The sequence below is a fragment of the Mobula hypostoma genome, chromosome 10, assembly GCF_963921235.1.
Source record: "Mobula hypostoma chromosome 10, sMobHyp1.1, whole genome shotgun sequence".
NCBI lineage: Eukaryota > Metazoa > Chordata > Chondrichthyes > Myliobatiformes > Myliobatidae > Mobula > Mobula hypostoma.
The window spans coordinates 109,237,459-109,255,187 of NC_086106.1; the positions used below are offsets into that span (position 1 = coordinate 109,237,459).

The following is a 17,729-nucleotide window of genomic DNA, read 5'->3' on the forward strand; positions in this document are numbered from 1 at the left end:
AATTGGAAAATTCTATCTTCATACCATTGGGTTGCAAGCAATCAAAGAGGAATATGAAGGTTCTTGTTTGCACTTGACTCACCACAGCAGAGTAAGAGGCTGAGGAAGCATACTGTAGATCAGAGTGGGAATCTGAAGGGGAGTTGAAATTGGATGAAAATCAAAAAGCTTGAAGATTCAAAGTACATTTACTATTAAAGTATGTATGCAGTTTACAACCCTAAGATTCGTCCTCCCGCAAAGAGCCACAAAACAAACACCAGGGAACCCGTTCAAGTAAAACGTCAAACACCCAACGCATAAAGAAAAGAACAAATTGAGCAAACAGCAAAAACGGGTGAAAAATACAGAATATAAAACATCAGACTACAAAGTCATTGAAAAAGTCTAGGAATGTTCAGTTCAGTTCAATTTAGCGTTGATTGCAGACCATAGAGCCAGTCCACCCCAATCAAAATCACACAAAAATAACAATAAAAAAGGAGAAACCACAAACACACATACTGCAACATGAACTACAGAGTCCAATCCACAAACCATGTTGATTAATCCTTGTCTGAGACCCAGGACCCCCTGGCAGCATTGAGAGGGAGAGAGAGAGAGACCAGTCAAACGCAGGCAGACGGCACTGAACGCCTGTTTGCCTTCTGCTCTCGTTCTCATTAATTTCAATCTTGCCTGACACTTTAATCGGCAAGAAATGAAGTCAATCATAGGGTCGTGTCCCATCTCCAAGCTTCTTGGCTTCCAGGCTGCACACACAGCTCCAAACCTCATCAAACTCCCTTGGAGACAGCGAAGCACCAGTTATATTTTGTGACTTTAAGATATTAAAATAATTCAAATGAAGATATGAGAGTCCGAAATGCAGGGCTAACCTTAGTGTTTAAGCAAGGGGCTTATTTATCACTTGGTAGAGTAACATACGCATTTCACATACAGGTTTCCCTCGCTATCCGAAGGTAGAGCGTCCCTGCGAAACGGTTCATAAGCCGGAATGTCGTAAAGGGAAGAATCAATTACCATTTATTTATATGGGAAAAATGTGTGAGCGTTTGCAGACCCAAAAATAACCTACCAAATCATGCCAAATAACACATAAAATCTAAAATAACAGTAACATATAGTAAAAGCAGGAATGATATGATAAATACACAGCCTATATAAAGTAGAAATACTTTTCTACAATCAATGTCGCACTGTTCTCTGTAGCGAAAACATCAGTCAAGTGCTCTCGGCAAAAACATGACGCAAGCGCTCTCCAGTAACTTTTAAGCTATGAAGCTGCCAAATCATACCAAATAACACATAAAAATACACAGCCGATATAAAGTAGTAATAATGTATGTACAGTGTAGTATCACTTACCGGAATCGGGAAGACAGTGCAGAGCACATTGATGATGGTGTGTTAGGCTGAGTCGTTGGAGGTTGGGGTTGTGCAGTGGTCCCCACCCTCTGGGCCGCTGACTGATACATTGCTGCGAAGCATGCAGGAGTCTAGCGGTAGCCGGGACACACCCAGCACATCTTTAAGAAAAAAAGCCATAATAAACAGGCTAATTGATTAGGTGCCGCCCGGCACGTAAATGTCGGCCCAGATCAGAGGCAACGCAATCGGCAATCGCCTCTAATCTGGGCCGACAGTTACGTGCCGGGCGGCACCTAATTAATTAGCTTGTTTATTTCGACTTTTTTCTTAAAGATGTGCTGGGTGCGTCCCGGCTACCGCTGCATTCTCCGCGGCCCGGGGGTCGGAGTGGTTTGTTTCCATCAGGGCAGGCAGGTCATCGTCTATGTCTGCCTCGATGTCGAAGGTTGAGGTTTGTTGTCTGCTGTGGCTGATGTGGAAGGCTTGCTTGACTGCTAGCCTCGCGCATTTTTCTATCATACAGTTCTTTGTAAGCACTCAAACCATCCTGCAAATATGCCCTAAACCGACGTACTCTTTCAAAATTAAAGTCGTACTTTATCATTGCAGCAAAAATCTCACGCAGTTGCTTCACGTTCAGTTCCTGGACGACTTCACTTTCAGTCCGTTGGCTACTACATTCAGTTTTGATTGTTATCCTTCCCTCTTCCAATTGCATCAGCTCTTCATCTATCAGTTCTTGGTCATGAGATGCCAAAACCTCTTCAACATCACCTTTGTCAACTTCCACAAGCCAAACTCACTTTGTCCTTACTTCGTTCACCATGATTGAAACGCTTAATCATGTCTAGTTTTACGCTAAGTGTAACACCCTTAGGAGCTCTTTTAGGTTTTTCAGATACCGTGGAACTCATCTTGCTAACGGCTGCTCACAGGCACGTGTTTAAGCAGTGCCGGCTAGAATGCCGTTCCGAATCTGGAGGTGGGGGGAGCAGCTGCTCGGGGTGTGCGCTGATTTTTATCGCACGCTGCCTTTTCTCATAACAGTGAAAACACCTTCTGTTACCAAAAACAGGGAACTAATGTGGGTCTTTCGTAACAGTGAGGTTTCGTAAATCGAACGTTCAAAAAGCAGGGGACACCTGTATTTGTACATGTAACCTGTAATGAATTATTTAAAGGAACAAGAATGCAAATCAAGTAAATAAACGTGCACGTGTGCGCGCACACTCACTCACTCAAATGTTGTTGAAATATTAAATACACAACACTCCTCCCTGCTTAACAATAAACTCCGCTCAATGTATCTCAACTATATACGCAGCGTATTATATAATGCAACTACTATGTATAGACATCCACAGCATACTACATTTTAAATTGTCCTATTCAGGCTGAAAAACTTCATCATTGCGGAGGCTTCCTAACTTTCGTGAGATAACGTCTTACAGAGTCATAGAAAAGTACAGCACAGAAACCCTTCAGCCCATCTAGTCCATGCTGAACCATTAAAACTGCCTACTGCATCGTCCTGTACTGGGAATATAGCCCTTGATACCCTTACCGTCCGTGTACCTATCCAGACTTCTCTTAAACTTTGTAATTGGGCCACTTTAACAGGCACCTCGTTCCACACTCTCACAACCCTCTGAGTGAAGAAGTTTCCCCTCAGATTTCCCTTCAACTTTTCACCTTTCACCTTTCACCCTTAACCCATGACCTTTAGTTGTCGTCCCACCCAGCCTCAGTGGAAAAGCCTGCTTTCATTTATTTGCCCTATGTATACCCCTCGTAATTTTGTATACCTCTATCAAATCTCCACTCAGTCTTCTACATTCCAAGGAAAAAAGTCCTAATCTATTCAGTCTTTCCTCAATTCAGGTACTCCAGTCCCGGCAATATCCTTGTAAATTTTCTCTATACTCTTTCAACCTAATTTATATCTTTCCTGTGGGTAAGTGACCAAAACTGCACACAATACTCCAGACTAGGCCTTACCAACATCTTGTACTACTACAACATAGCATCCTATCTCCTGTACTCAATACTTTGATTAATGAAGGCCAATGTGCCAAAAGCTTTCTTTATGACCCTATACACCTGTGGCACCACTTTTGAGACAGACACTGGTAGTTGAAAGGACCTCTGACTTTTTCCCTGCAGCTGTAGGAGATGCAACACATCCCTTCACCTGATCCCTCGATCAGGGACTTAAACCTCTCTGCTAAATGAGGTCAAGATTAAATGCATGTAAAAATTATAAACGGCATAGATGGTTAAGTAGTCAGACTCTCTTTCAAATGGAGAACTTAGGCTGGAAAATAGTGCATTTTCCATACTAAAGAAATTTATGGTTTCTTGGTAATTGAAGAACAATTGATCTGATGTCCACTTTTGAGAAATTTCTGGAGTATATTATAAATTCTTGATTTTCAAAAAAAAAACAGCTGAAGCTACAAATCTGAAATACAAGCAGAAATGCTGAAATTTCTCAGCAGAATAAGCAACATCTGTACAGAGAGAAAGAGTTAATGTTACAGTTTGGCCTTTGGTCAAGTATCAGTTAATTCATTATCAAAGTGCATATGTTATCATATACTACCTTGATTTTTTCCCCCAAACATTTACAGGAAAATAAAAAAAATAGAATTTATGAAAAACTAGATAAAGATTGAAAATCAATATGCTGCAAATTGTGCAAATATAAAAAATACATAAGTTGAGCAGTCTAGGACCTTTATTCATTGGATTGTATGAGAATGATGGGTGATATCACAGAGGTGCATAAAATCATGAGGGGCATAGGTAGTGTGAATGCATAGTCTTTTTACACATGGTTGAAGAACCAGCGACTAGAGGGCATGGGTTTAAAGTGTGTGGAGAGAGATTCAGTTGGAAACTGAGGGATACCTTTTTCCACCCAGAGGGCAGTCCGTGTATGAAGTGAGCTGCCAGAGGAAGCGGTTGAAGCAGGTACATTAAACAATATTTAAAAATCATGTTACATGGATGGGAACTGTTTAGAGGGATGTGGGTCAAACATAGGCAAGTGGGACTATCTTAGATGGGCATCTTAGTCAGCATGGACTGAATAGTTGAAGGGGCCATTACTGTGCTGTATGACTGTGACTGTGAATTGAGCTACAGCTGAGCAAAACCACAATCAATCCAAACTGGGAATACGGTGAGCAATTCTGGATACTGCACTGGATTTATGGTTCTTTTGAGGGTGCAATATGTGTTTTCCAGAAATGTATTAGATTTCAAAAAAAAAGAATTGTGTATGACTGGACACGGTAAATATGTGCTTTCTGAGACATAAACAACTGGATGACTCGATTAGTTTTCAATATATTAACAGGAGATACATGGTTTAAAAATAAACTTTTGCTGGACTTCCGGTAGCGCTCATGGAGTGAAGTCGCGTTCTTGACTCGCTCCATTACCTCTGAGTTTTTTTTCTCTATGGTCAGCTATACTTTAATTAACCATTAAGGCATCAACTCTTACAATACTTTGAATTAAACTGAATTCTCCGACAACTGGATGGAACTTAGATCTGCTATGTCTAAGAACGAGAAAGACGGCAAGGATGGTAAACCTCCGGTTAAACCGAAAGCTACGGATCTCCCTCCGACTGAATCACCGGTGACTTTGAAAGCGATATCGGAGTTAATTCAGAGGGAAATCTCAACCTCTGTTAGGGAGATGATTCGTACGGAAATTGCAGGCCCTGTTAAAGACCTGATTCATACGGAAATCTCAACTAATTTCCAGAAAATTGCCGATTTAATTGATAAGATGCAAACATGTATTGCGGAACATCAGTCGGCTATATCTGATCTTCAAAAATTCGCGCAACAAAGTGAGCTTAAGATGGGGAAAATCGAAGAAACAATTAATGTAATGAAGAAGAAACTTGACTTTTTGACTTTTAAAAACTCTGACTTGGAATCTAGAATGCGACGGCAGAATTTACGAATGATTGGCGTGAGGGAAGCCGCTGAAGGTAACAACCCCATGAAATATTTCTCCCAACTTTTAAAAGATGCATTCCCTACTGTATTTCCTGACCAACCACCGCTACTGGATCGTGTTCACAGAATCCCATCATACTCGTCTAGGTCAGATAGACCTAGGCATGTTATCTTACGTTTTCATTACTTTCAAGACAAGGAGAGACTGTTTCGATTCGCTCGATCTAAAGGTTTCATTGATTTTTCGGATCTTAAGTTCCGATTCGTGGAAGATTTCAGTAAACCAATCTGGGACCAACGGGTCCGTTACAGATCCGTGATGTCGGAATTCTATAAGATGGATTTAAGACCAGCGCTGCTGTACCCTGCACGTCTAAGGATTCGCATGTCAGATGGAGCCCTTCGTTTTTTTGATTCTCCATCGGATGCCCAGAGTTATCTGGATCAACTTTCATCTCCAACATCTTAATTGCTTTCTTTTTAATTTTCTCCGTCGATCGGAGGCTGTGAATTGGTTGGTTTTAACTTTTCTGTGCCCTATTTGGGCAGAAAAGTTTACTTTCGATTTCTTAATATGGCTACTAAACTTTCTTTTTAACTGCGTCATTTCTTTCTTTTCCCAGGGGATTCTGGGTGGTTACTTCCCTTTTGTCATCTTACGTATTTCCTGTGCGGCCTTAAATTTTGTAGTTTTTGTTTAAATTTTATTCTGTTTTGCTTTTTATAATCACTTTATGTTAATAATCCTATTTTTTTTTTGTTGCTGTGTCTATTCATGAGTTTGAGGTTTATTGTGGTTTTTTTTTAATATATATTTTCCGGCTTTTGTTCTGTTCTGTGTGTATTCTAATTGAGCTAACTTTTTTTTACTTATTTTTTTACTGTTTTACAATTAGCTGATCCTTTTCATATTTATACCTTTTTTTTAGGGAGCGTATACCGGAAGTCATGGGGGTAGTTTTAGCGCTTGCTTCTTTCTGGCGGGTCTGCTTTAGATTTTGCCTTGGGGTCTTGGGCTGGGGGGTGGCGGGAGGGGCTTCACGTTTTAGTTTGTTTTTCTTTGGGCTATATACATTATTGAAGTACTGGTTGCGTCCTTTTCCCCGGTATCTTTTGTATGTTCTGTTTCCTCTCCGGGTTTGTGGGTCGCGCCTATTGTCAATCCTCCTTGTCGTGGGTTGACTTTAGGATTTATGGAGTCTATTATTAATTTTGTCTCCTGGAATACTAATGGTCTCAATCATCCTATTAAAAGAAAAAAAGTTTTTAAAGTGTTCCGGAGACTTAAAGCACAAATTTTATTTTTACAAGAGACCCATGTACGGAGGGGGGACAGACTACGTTTTTTCAAATTCTGGAAGGGACAACAATTTCATTCGAACTCCAATGCTAAGATTCGAGGCGTCTCTATTTTTATAGATTCCTCAGTTACTTTTATACAACAGGATATTATCTCTGATCCGAATGGTAGATTTTTATTGGTTAGTGGTTTACTATTTAATAAAAAAGTAGTTTTGGTTAATGTTTATGCTCCTAATATGGATTGTCCGGAATTTTATAAATCATTGTTTGATCAGTTTCGGAATTTGAACGAGTTTTCATTGATTTGGGGCGGAGATCTTAATACCTGTTTATCTCCAGCTTTGGACCGTTCGGCTCCTTTACGGACTTTACCTAATAAATCTGCAAATTTGATTAATTTTTTCCTTTCTGATTCTGGGTCGACGGATATTTGGCGTTTTCTGCATCCTCAGGAAAAAGATTTTTCCTTTTTTTCACATGTTCATCATTCCTATTCAAGAATTGATTATTTTTTTATTGATTCTCGTCTCATTCCTTCAGTGATTAAATGTGATTATGATTCTATAACCATTTCGGATCATGCTCCACTTAAGCTTTCTATTAAAATTATGGCCAATATACCAAACAATAGACAATGGCGTTTTAATTCGCTGTTGCTTCAGGACTCGGACTTTGTTAATTTTATGAATGAACAGATTGAGCTTTTTTTTATAATTAACCATACAGAAGATATTTCGGTTAACACTCTTTGGGACACTTTTAAAGCCTATATTCGGGGTCAGATTATTTCGTATTCCGTTGCTTTGAGGAAGAAACAGAAGCAGGAGGAGATGGCAATTGTGGACAAGATTAAAGAAATTGATAAGAAATATGTTATGGCTCCTTCTGAGGAGCTATACAAACAAAGAACTGAACTTCAAATGGAACACAGTTTACTACTCTCGTCCTCGATTGTAAACCAATTAAAGAAAACAAGAAGTGATTTTTATGTTCACAGTGATAAAATTGGCAAGCTGCTGGCTAATCAATTGAAATCTAATTATGTTAAATCTCAAATCAATCAGATTTATAACCAAAATGATCGATTGATATTGGATCATGTGGGGATTAATCAAACCTTTTGTGATTTTTATTCTTCTTTATATCAATCAGAGTCTCCTCGAGATTCTAAATATATGAATGATTTTTTAGATAAGTTAGACTTTCCTCAGATTTCACAGGATATGTCTTCTTTATTAGATACTTCCATTACAATGGATGAGATTAAGAATGTTATTTTTTCTGTGAATCTGGGGAAAGCTCCTGGCCCTGATGGGTTTACCGTTGAATTTTATAAATGTTTTGCTTCTTTATTGATTCCTTGGCTCTATAAGGTTTTTGAGGCTTCTTTGAAACTTGGTAAACTTCCAGAATCTTTTAATAGAGCATCAATTTCTTTAATACTAAAGAAGGATAAAGACCCTGCTCAATGTGCATCTTATAGACCAATATCTTTATTAAATGTTGATTCTAAAGTTTTTTCTAAGTTATTAGCAAATAGACTAGAAAAAGTACTTCCTTCTATTATTTCGGAAGACCAAACAGGTTTTATTAAAGGTCGTTACTCTTTTTATAATATTCGTACATTGTTAAATATCGTTTATACTCCCTCACAAAATGTTCCTGAGTGTGTTATTTCTTTAGATGCCGAGAAAGCTTTTGATAGAGTAGAATGGCCTTATTTATTTAAGGTGCTTGAAATGTTTAATTTTAGCCTGAAATTTATATCCTGGATTAAACTGTTATATCACTCCCCTGTAGCCTCGGTTCGTACTAACTCTTTAAACTCACCTTTTTTTCCTCTCTTTCGTGGTACTCGACAAGGCTGTCCTCTTAGTCCCCTATTATTTGATATTGCATTAGAACCTCTTGCAATTGCTATTCGAGAATCTTCAAATATTACTGGGATAACTCGGGGATTAAAGTCCCATAAATTATCACTCTATGCTGATGATTTACTTTTATATATTTCTAATCCTGAGAGATCTATTCCTGCTGTTTTAGAGTTATTAGCACAATTTGGTCTTTTCTCAGGTTATAAATTAAATCTTAGTAAGAGTGAACTTTTTCCGATTAATAAACATCTTCCCTTATATTATAAATTTCCATTTAAATTGATTAATAATTACCTTTCATATCTTGGGATTAAAATTACTTGTAAACATAAAGATTTATTTAAGACTAACTTTTTACCATTAATAGACCATATTACTCAACTTTCATCTAAATGGTTTCCTTTATATTTAACTTTGATTGGTCGTATTAATGCAGTTAAGATGTTTTTTTTGCCAAAATTTTTATATGTGTTTCAGGCATTACCAATTTTCGTTCCTAAATCTTTTTTTGATAAAGTCGACTCTAAAATTTCTTCATTTATTTGGCAGAATAAGAATCCGAGACTGGGTAAAATACATTTACAGAAAGCTAAGAGAGATGGAGGTTTAGCATTACCTAACTTTAGATTTTATTATTGGGCTATTAATATTCGACATATGAAATTTTGGTTACTTGACCGGGATATACTATCTATTCCTAAATGGGTAGCATTGGAATTACAATCTGTTCAGGGTTATACACTTGGTTCTATTTTAGGTTCATCTCTTCCTTTTGATTCGAAACGCCTTAAGCAGGTCTCTAACCCGATCGTTAAATATGCTTTGCGTATTTGGTTTCAATTCAGAAAATTTTTTGATCTTAATCAATTCGGGTTAGCGATTCCTATTTTAGGTAACATATTTTTTCCTCCCTCTTTTACGGATCGCGCTTTTCAAACTTGGAAGACTAAGGGTATTTTACGGTTTTTGGATTTATTTTTAGATGGTTCCCTTATGTCTTTTGAACAATTATCTAATAAATATAACCTATCAAGAATACATTTTTTTAGATATTTACAAGTTAGAAATTTTCTAAGTACTATACTTCCTTCCTTTCCAATGCTTCCTCCTATATATATTTTAGATTCGATAATTAACCTTAATCCATGTCAGAAAGGTGCATCGGCTATGATTTATAATATTATTATGAAACTCAGGAAAGCTCCATTTGATAAGATTAGGGTAGATTGGGAACAGGAATTGGGGCTTACCATTTCTGTGGATGATTGGGGGCAGATTTTACAATTAGTTAATACTTCCTCTATTTGTGCTAAACATTCCCTAATTCAATTTAAAGTGGTGCATAGAGCACATATGTCCAAAGATAAGTTAGCGCGTTTTTACTCGCATATTAATCCTTTCTGTGATAGATGTTCGGGGCAGATAGCCTCTTTAACTCATATGTTTTGGTCTTGCCCTACTTTGGAAACTTTTTGGAGAGATATTTTTAATATTATTTCTAAGGTATTAAATATAGATATCTCTCCTCACCCTATTACTGCTATCTTTGGACTACCTAAAATTTCTAGTAATCTTTCCCCTTCAGCCCGTAGAATGATTGCATTTCTTACTTTAATGGCGAAAAGATGTATTTTACAACATTGGAAAGAGCTTAATGCTCCAACTACCTTTTTTTGGTTTTCTCAGACGATTTTATGTTTGAATCTGGAGAAAATTAGAAGTAACCTTTATGATTCTTCATTTAAATTTGAACAGATTTGGGGACCTTTTATTCGATATTTTCATTTAATGTAATATTTACCCTTCTTGTTTTTTTTTCACTGTTTTAATGGAGGTCGGGATTGAGGACGTGATTTTAAGTTTAACTCTGTTTGGTTTCAAGTTAGCCCATTGCTTTGCTTTGCTTTTAGTTAGTTGCACGGTAGGTTTTTTTTTGGGGGTTTTTTTTTCTTTTTTTCCATTGATATATATAAAATCTAGTATACTATTATGTTATCTTGGTTTCTTATGCTTAAATTACATTGTTTGTAGTATTTTCTTTTTGGTATTGTTATCTTTTGGAATTTTATTATACTTTAACATTGTATTAATGTTTATATGGCTTACCTTTTTTGTATACTTACTCAATAAAAAGATTTAAAAAGAAAGAAAGAAAAATAAACTTTTATGCTGGAGCAAAAATCAAACTTCTTGAGGAACTCAGTGGATTGAATTTACAATTTATTTAGATCTTACATCCATCCCACAACGAGGGAGTAAAAATCTTTGCATTGTGACTCCATTGCAATGTACAGACTTGTGAATTTAAAAGTCTAATGGCTTGTAGAAAGAAGCTATCCTGTAACCTGTTGGTGCTGGCTTTAGCGCTGCCGTAGTGTTTGCCAGATGGAAGCAGGTGAAACAGTTTATGTTTGGGGTGACTGGTGTCGCCAATGATCTTCCAGGCCTTCTTTCTGTACCTGCTGCTGTAAATGTCTCAATGGAGGGAAGTTAACTTCCACAGATGCACTGGGCTGTCTGTACCACACTCTGCAGTGCCCAGCGATCAAAGTTGGTACAGTTCCTATACCAGGTAGTGATACAGCCAGTCATTATGCTCTCAATGATGCCCCTGAAGAATTTGGGGGCCATGCCAAGCTACTTCAAACCCCTGAGGTAGAAGAGATGCTGTTATGCTTTTTTCCTCGCCACAAAGCCAGTGTGTACAGATCTGCTGAGATCATCGGTGATGTGTATACTGAGAAACTTGAAACTACTCCCCCTCTCAACTGCAGAGCCATTGATGTTGATTGGGCCGAGCATGTCTCAGTTCATCCTGTAATCCACAATCAGCTCTTTTGATTTTTAGACATTGAGGGAGAGGTTGTTATCTTGGCAGCACTGTGTCAGGGTGTCAACCTATCCTCTGTAGGCTGTCTCATTACAGCTAGAAATAAGGCCAATCAAAGTCGTATCAGCAGATTGGAACTGTGGCAGTACAGTTGTGCGTGTAAAGGGAATAGAGAAGGGGACTCAGAACACAACCTTTGGAGGCACCTGTGTCAAGGGGCAGAGGTTAGGGAACCTGTCCTTGCCTCCTGTTGATGATCCAATAGGAAGTCTAGCAACCAGCTGCACAAGGTGGGGTGCAGGCCAAGGTATCTGAGCTTCCTGTCGTCTGGAGGGAATTACGGTGCTAAATGCTGAACTGTAGTCCAGGAACAGCATTCCAATGTGTGCATCCTCTTCTCCAGATGAGTGAGGACGGTGTGTAGTGCTATGGCATCATCGGTAGACCAGTTCCGTTGGTAAGTGAATTGTAGGAGGTCCAGTGTGGGTGGTAGCATGCTGCAGATGTAGTCTTTAACCAGCCTCCCAGCCTCTCAAGCCATTTGCTTATAATTGAGGTGATAGTGAGAGGGCGCCAATTGTTCAAGTATGCTACCTTGGTTTCCTTAGGTACAAGGTCAGCATCTCAGTGTTCAGGCTGAGATCCTACATTATTCATCACCCCCCCCCCCCACCACAGTGCTGCTTAACCTACTGAGTTCCTTCAGCAGTTTGTTTCTTTTTCCTTTGCTGTGGATTGCAGCATCTGCAGTTACTTGTGCTTCATATAATGGTTGAGGAGTCTAGAACTGGGAGACAATTGAAATTTAAGTGCACATTCTTTAAGCAGTTTATGTTAAAATACTTGAACATGCAGCTTAGAATTCTTCCTTAAAAGTCATTTATTACATTGTAGCTTGTTTTAATCTATCTTAGGGTTTCCCAACCCTTTTATGCCATAGACCAAAACCATTAAGTGTTGGGAACCCCTGATCTAAATCATTTGGAAATTATGGAGCACAGGAAACGTGCAATTAAGGCAAACTTAGCCTCATTGAGTGATGCACTATGCTTGAGGTGAAGCTAGTGCAGAATGGGCAATTACTGTTGTGTGTTTTTGAAGTTTTTAAATTAATGACTGCCATAATTTACAGCTAATGAAAAGTGATATTTTATAGATTGATGATTCCTAATTGAATACATTGTCTGTACAAAGTTATGAAATATGAGCTGGGATGTTAATCTGGTTTAAATGGTCTGCCTTGTTGGTGGTGATGCTAATTTTCCTTGGGATCTGTCATATTTTTCCTTGGCCCCAATCCATCTTTCACCCCTCTTTGTCCATTTAAATACTCTTTTACAACACCTGCAGAGGTAGCAACACAGATGTGGAAAGTGATTCCAAAACCTAGCACTAATTCTCTTCTGTTTTTTTTGACTCTAGCAAGCGTTGTTTTGGGTAGGATCTGATATCCTTCAGCTAAAATATTGGCAATGCTGTAATTGAATAAATTGAAGCATTAGCATCATTCATCATAAGAAACATTTAATGAAATACAATTCAAATCATTTTCATAATATTCTAGTGTTTAAAACGTGTTTTATTTTTGTTTTTTGGGTTATAATGCAATTGGAATATTCATTTCTATTATCTAGAATGGGTCAGGAGAGAATGTGGTGGGGGAAGACATTGCACCCCACAAAGCACATGTTGATGCTAAGTAACTGGGAAACATCAAATGGCATTCATTGCAGATGAGAAGTATTTAGTGTAATTTCTTCTATGAATCGTAGGACAATTCAGTCGGGGTATTGTACCTTTAACCATGAGGGATTGGTATCAGTCATTTGATCTGTGAGAAATGGAGAGCGGAAAATTATGTACTTAACTTGGTTCACTAAACTGCATGAAAATGGCTGCTTGACAGACAATGTACTACTTCGCCCCATAGTGGCCAAAGCCTAAAATTTCATGAAATGGAATTAAGATCAGTAGTTTCAAAGTTCAATGTAACTTTGTTATCAAAGTACATGTATGTCACCTTAAGATTCGTTTTCTTATGGGCATACACAGTAAATTCAAGAAACACAATAGAACCAATGAAAGAATACACCAAACAGGAAGGGCAAACGACCAGTGTGCAAAAGACAGCAAACAGTGCAAATACAAAGGAGAAAATATTAATAATAATAAATATCAAGAACATGAGTTGAAGAGTCCTTGAAAGTGAGTCAAGGTTGTGGGAATAGTGATGAGGGGGTGGTGAGTGAAGTTATCCCTTTTGGTTCAAGGGCTGGATAGTTGAAGGATAATAACCTGGTGGTGTGGGTTTATGTCCTTTGAAGCTGCAGCTGATTTAGAACCTTATTCTGCATTTTTAAATTGAGGCATGGAGATGGGGGGGATTACTACAATACCTCTGAAGTTTTAGTATGTTGATGCTTGTCGAAGTTTTACTGTACAGCCTTTTCATTGCTTACTGTAACAGAAATACACTAATAATGTTTCATAATGTTTATTATTCAATTTAGTAATAAATGTAATATTTATAGCTTATTTACCACATATCATATGAAACCTTTATATCTAAATAATTTGTTGCCAGAAGGCCTATTAATCAAAGTTTCACTGCTAGCTCCAGTCTTGGAAAGAATGGGGAGAATAATTTAATGTGCATTTTACATAAATGAAATTGAAGTTTAAAATATTTTAATCTTTGTGATGTGATTGAAGAGCTCCTATCCTATTGATATACTACTTGCTAGATACTGGGTCAAATAATTGATGTAGCAAGGTTGTATGACTGGTGGTTTTAACCATTGTCCATGTTTAAAACAGGAACAAAAATAATGAAGCCTATACTATAGTTATGAAACTTCATTAGTGAATTTGTGCCTTGCATTATTACAGTGATCACTGTTTGGTTGTAGGATTTACAAGTGTCTTATGAATCTTTTCTCGTGCAGGTCCGGACTTTGTTGTCTGTGATGAAGGACATGTGCTTAAGAATGAAGCTTCAGCAATATCAAAAGCGATGAATTCTATCCGAACAAAGAGGAGGATCATTCTTACAGGGACACCATTACAAAATAACCTTGTTGAATGTAGGTGTACCTATTTTAACATCATTTTCTCCTTAATGCATTGATGTCATGAATTACAGAACACTTTAGACATGGAAGTTCAAGCAACACGCACAAAATGCTGGTGGAACGCGGCATGAAAGTTAATGTTTTTAGTTTTATGTAACAAATACAGCACGGAATGAGCTAATCAAACTAAATGGATTTTGCCAGTGTTTGCATTCCAAATAATCCTTTCCAAAATTAAATCTCTCAACTTAACTATCTATTCCTTTCTCCTCATTTATCTACTTTCCTTAAATAATTTAGGGTCTGCATGGTAGCATAGTGGTTAGCACAACACGTTACAGTACCAGTGACCCAGGTTCAGTTCCTGTAGTTTCCTGTAAGGGGTTAGTGCATTCTCCCTGTGACTCCTTGGGTTTCCTCTGGGTGTTCCAGTTTCCTCCCACGGTCTAAAGACATACCAGTTGGTAAGTTAATTGGCCATTGTAAATTGGCTCGTGGTTAGGCTCAGAAGAAATTGGGATTGCTGGGCAATGCAGCTTGAAAGGCCTATTCCACGCTGTATGTCAATAAATAATCTGATCCCGTACTTGCTCCACCAATGGTAATAACATTGTGGCTTTGCTGAAGACAAAGAAATGCAAAAAAAAAACAACTCTGGTGATATAAATACCAAGATTGAACTTGTTATTATTTAAATTAAACTAATGTTTAAATGTCAGGAATTAACGCAACTGAAAATTAGGTCCAACTGATTTAAAATGTTAAATTGGTTTATTATTTTCACATGTATTGAGGTTTTATATTACATCCATACAGATCTTTGTACTGAGTCAAATCAAAGAATCCTTTGAGCATCAAATCAGTGTGTTGAGGTAGTACAAGGAAAAACAATTATGAAAGGGAGCATTGAAGCACAAACAAGAGAAAATTTGCAGACGCTGAAAATCCAAACAACACACACAAAATGCTGGAGGAACTCAGCAAGTCAAGCAGCATCTGTGGAAAAGAATATAGTCGATGTTTCAGACCGAGACCCTTCATCATAACTGGAGGAAAAAGAAGATGAGTCAGAATTAGAAGGTTGGGGAGGGGAGAAAGAAACACAGGGTGATGGGTGAAATCATGAAGGGGGAGAGGGGTGAAGTAAAAACCTGGGAAGTTGATTGGTGAAAGAGATACAGGGCTGGAAAAGGAGGAATTTAATACGAGTGGACAGGAGACCATGGAAGAAAGAAAAGGGGGAGGAGCACCAGGGGGAAGTGATGGGCAGATAAAGAAATAAGGTGAAACGGGAATGCTGAAAGGGAGCGGGGGGGGGAATTACTGGAAGTTCACGAAATAGATGTTCATGCCATCAGCTTGGAGGCTACCCAGACGGAATATAAGACAATAGACAATAGGTGTAGCAGTAGGCCATTCGGCCCATCAAGCCAGCACCGCCATTCACTGTGATCATGGCTGATCATCCACAATCAGTACCCTGCTTTCTCCCATATCCCTGGACTCCGCTATCATTAAGAGCTCTATATAAGGTATTGCTTCTCTAACCTGAGTGTGGTCTCATTACGACAATAGAGGAGGCCGTGGACTGGCATGTCTGAATGGGAAGTCCACTGGGAGATCACACATTTTCTGGCGGATGGAGCATTGGTGCTCGGCGAAGCAGTTTCCCAATCTATGTCAGATTTCACGAATATACAGGAGGCCACACCGGGAGCACTGGATGCAGTATATAACCCCAACAGACTCACAGGTGAAGTGTTGCCTAACCTTGAAGGACTGTTTGGGTCCCTGAATAGTAGTGAAGGAGGTGGTGTAGGGCTCTTTACTTTTCTCTCTCCCCCACCCCCCCACTCCCCGGTTTCACCGATCACCTTGTGTTTCTTTCTCCCCTTCTCCCACCTTCTAACTCTGACTCCTTTTTTCTCCAGTCCTGGTGAAGGGTCTCAGCCCGAAACGTCGACTATATTCTTTTCCGTAGATGCTGCCTGGCTTGCTGAGTTTCTCCAATGTTTTGTGTGTATGCTGCTTGGAATGGAGGATAAAGTGTTACAATTGCAGAGAGTGCAGTATAAGAAGACAATAAGGTTCAAGACCATTATGAGATAGATTAAGGTTAAGAGGCCACTTTATCATAATAGGGGACCATTCAATAGTCCTTTAACAATTGGATACAAGCTGTCTTTGAACCTGGCGGTGCATGCCTTCAGGCTTGTATTTCTTGTGCCTGCTAGGAGGGAGGAGAATGGGTGGGTGTTATTTTTGATTATGTTGGCAGACTTACCAAAGCTGTAGGAAGTCGAGAGTCATGGATCCAGGGAAAATTGGCTGTGTGGTTACAGAATTAGCTTGTCATAGAAGGTGGATATAGTAGATGGAGAGTATGCTGCTTGGAGGTGGATGACCAGTGCTGTTCCACGAGGATATGTTCTGAGACCCCTGCTCTTTGTGAATTTTATAAATGGCTTGAATGAGGAAGTTGAAGGGTGAGTTAATAAGTTTGGAAATGACCACAAAAGTTAGTGGAGTTGTGAATAGTGTGGAGAGTTGTCGGTTGCAACAGGACATTGACAGTGCAGAGCTGGGTTGAGAATTGGCAGATGGAGTTCACTCGAAGTATGAATTGATGCATTTTGAAAGGTCAAATTTGAAGGCAGAATACGAGGTTAATGCAGGATTCTTGGGGCACTATGGAGAAACAGAGGAATCTTAGAGTCCACGCCCAGAGATCCCTCAGAGATGTTGCACAAGTTGATGGGGTTGTTAAGAAGGCATATGGTGTGTTGGCCTTCATTAATCGGGGGATTGAGTTCAAGAACTTCAGGGCAGTGTTGCAGCTCTATAAAACCTTTGTTGCACCACCCTTAGAGTATTGAGTTAAGTTCTGGTCAACTTTATTATAAGAAGGATGTATGCTTCCTGGACTAGAGGGCATATCTTAAGAAGATAGTTTGAGCAAGCTAGGGCTTTTTTCTTTGGAGTGAAGGAAGATGAGAGATGACCTGATAAAGGTGTACAAGATAGTGGACAGCCAGTGCTCTTTTCCCAGGGTAGCTGTGGCCAATAAGAGAACATACTATTAAGGTAATTGGAAAACAGTATAGAGGGGATGTCAGAAGTAAGTTCTTTACACTGAGTGGTGGGTGTGTGGAATGCTCTGTCAGTGGTGATGGTAGAGGCAGATACATTAGGAAATTTTAAGAAACTTTTAGGCACATGGGTGATAGAAAAATGGAGGGTTATGTACAGTAGGAGGGAAGGGTTAAATTGGTTTTAGAGTAAGTTAAAATGTTAGCATGATGTC

General features: G+C 38.7%; 1 protein-coding gene across 6 annotated transcripts in view; it reads left to right on the plus strand.

The window, feature by feature from the left end:
• atrx (ATRX chromatin remodeler) overlaps positions 1-17,729 on the plus strand; it is a 212,591-nt gene that overhangs the window by 116,397 nt on the left and 78,465 nt on the right. For all 6 annotated transcript variants that reach the window (XM_063061026.1, XM_063061022.1, XM_063061025.1 and 3 more), the window contains one exon: positions 14,300-14,437. In XM_063061026.1, the coding sequence (XP_062917096.1) occupies positions 14,300-14,437 (138 nt within the window). The remainder of the gene's footprint in view (positions 1-14,299; positions 14,438-17,729) is intronic.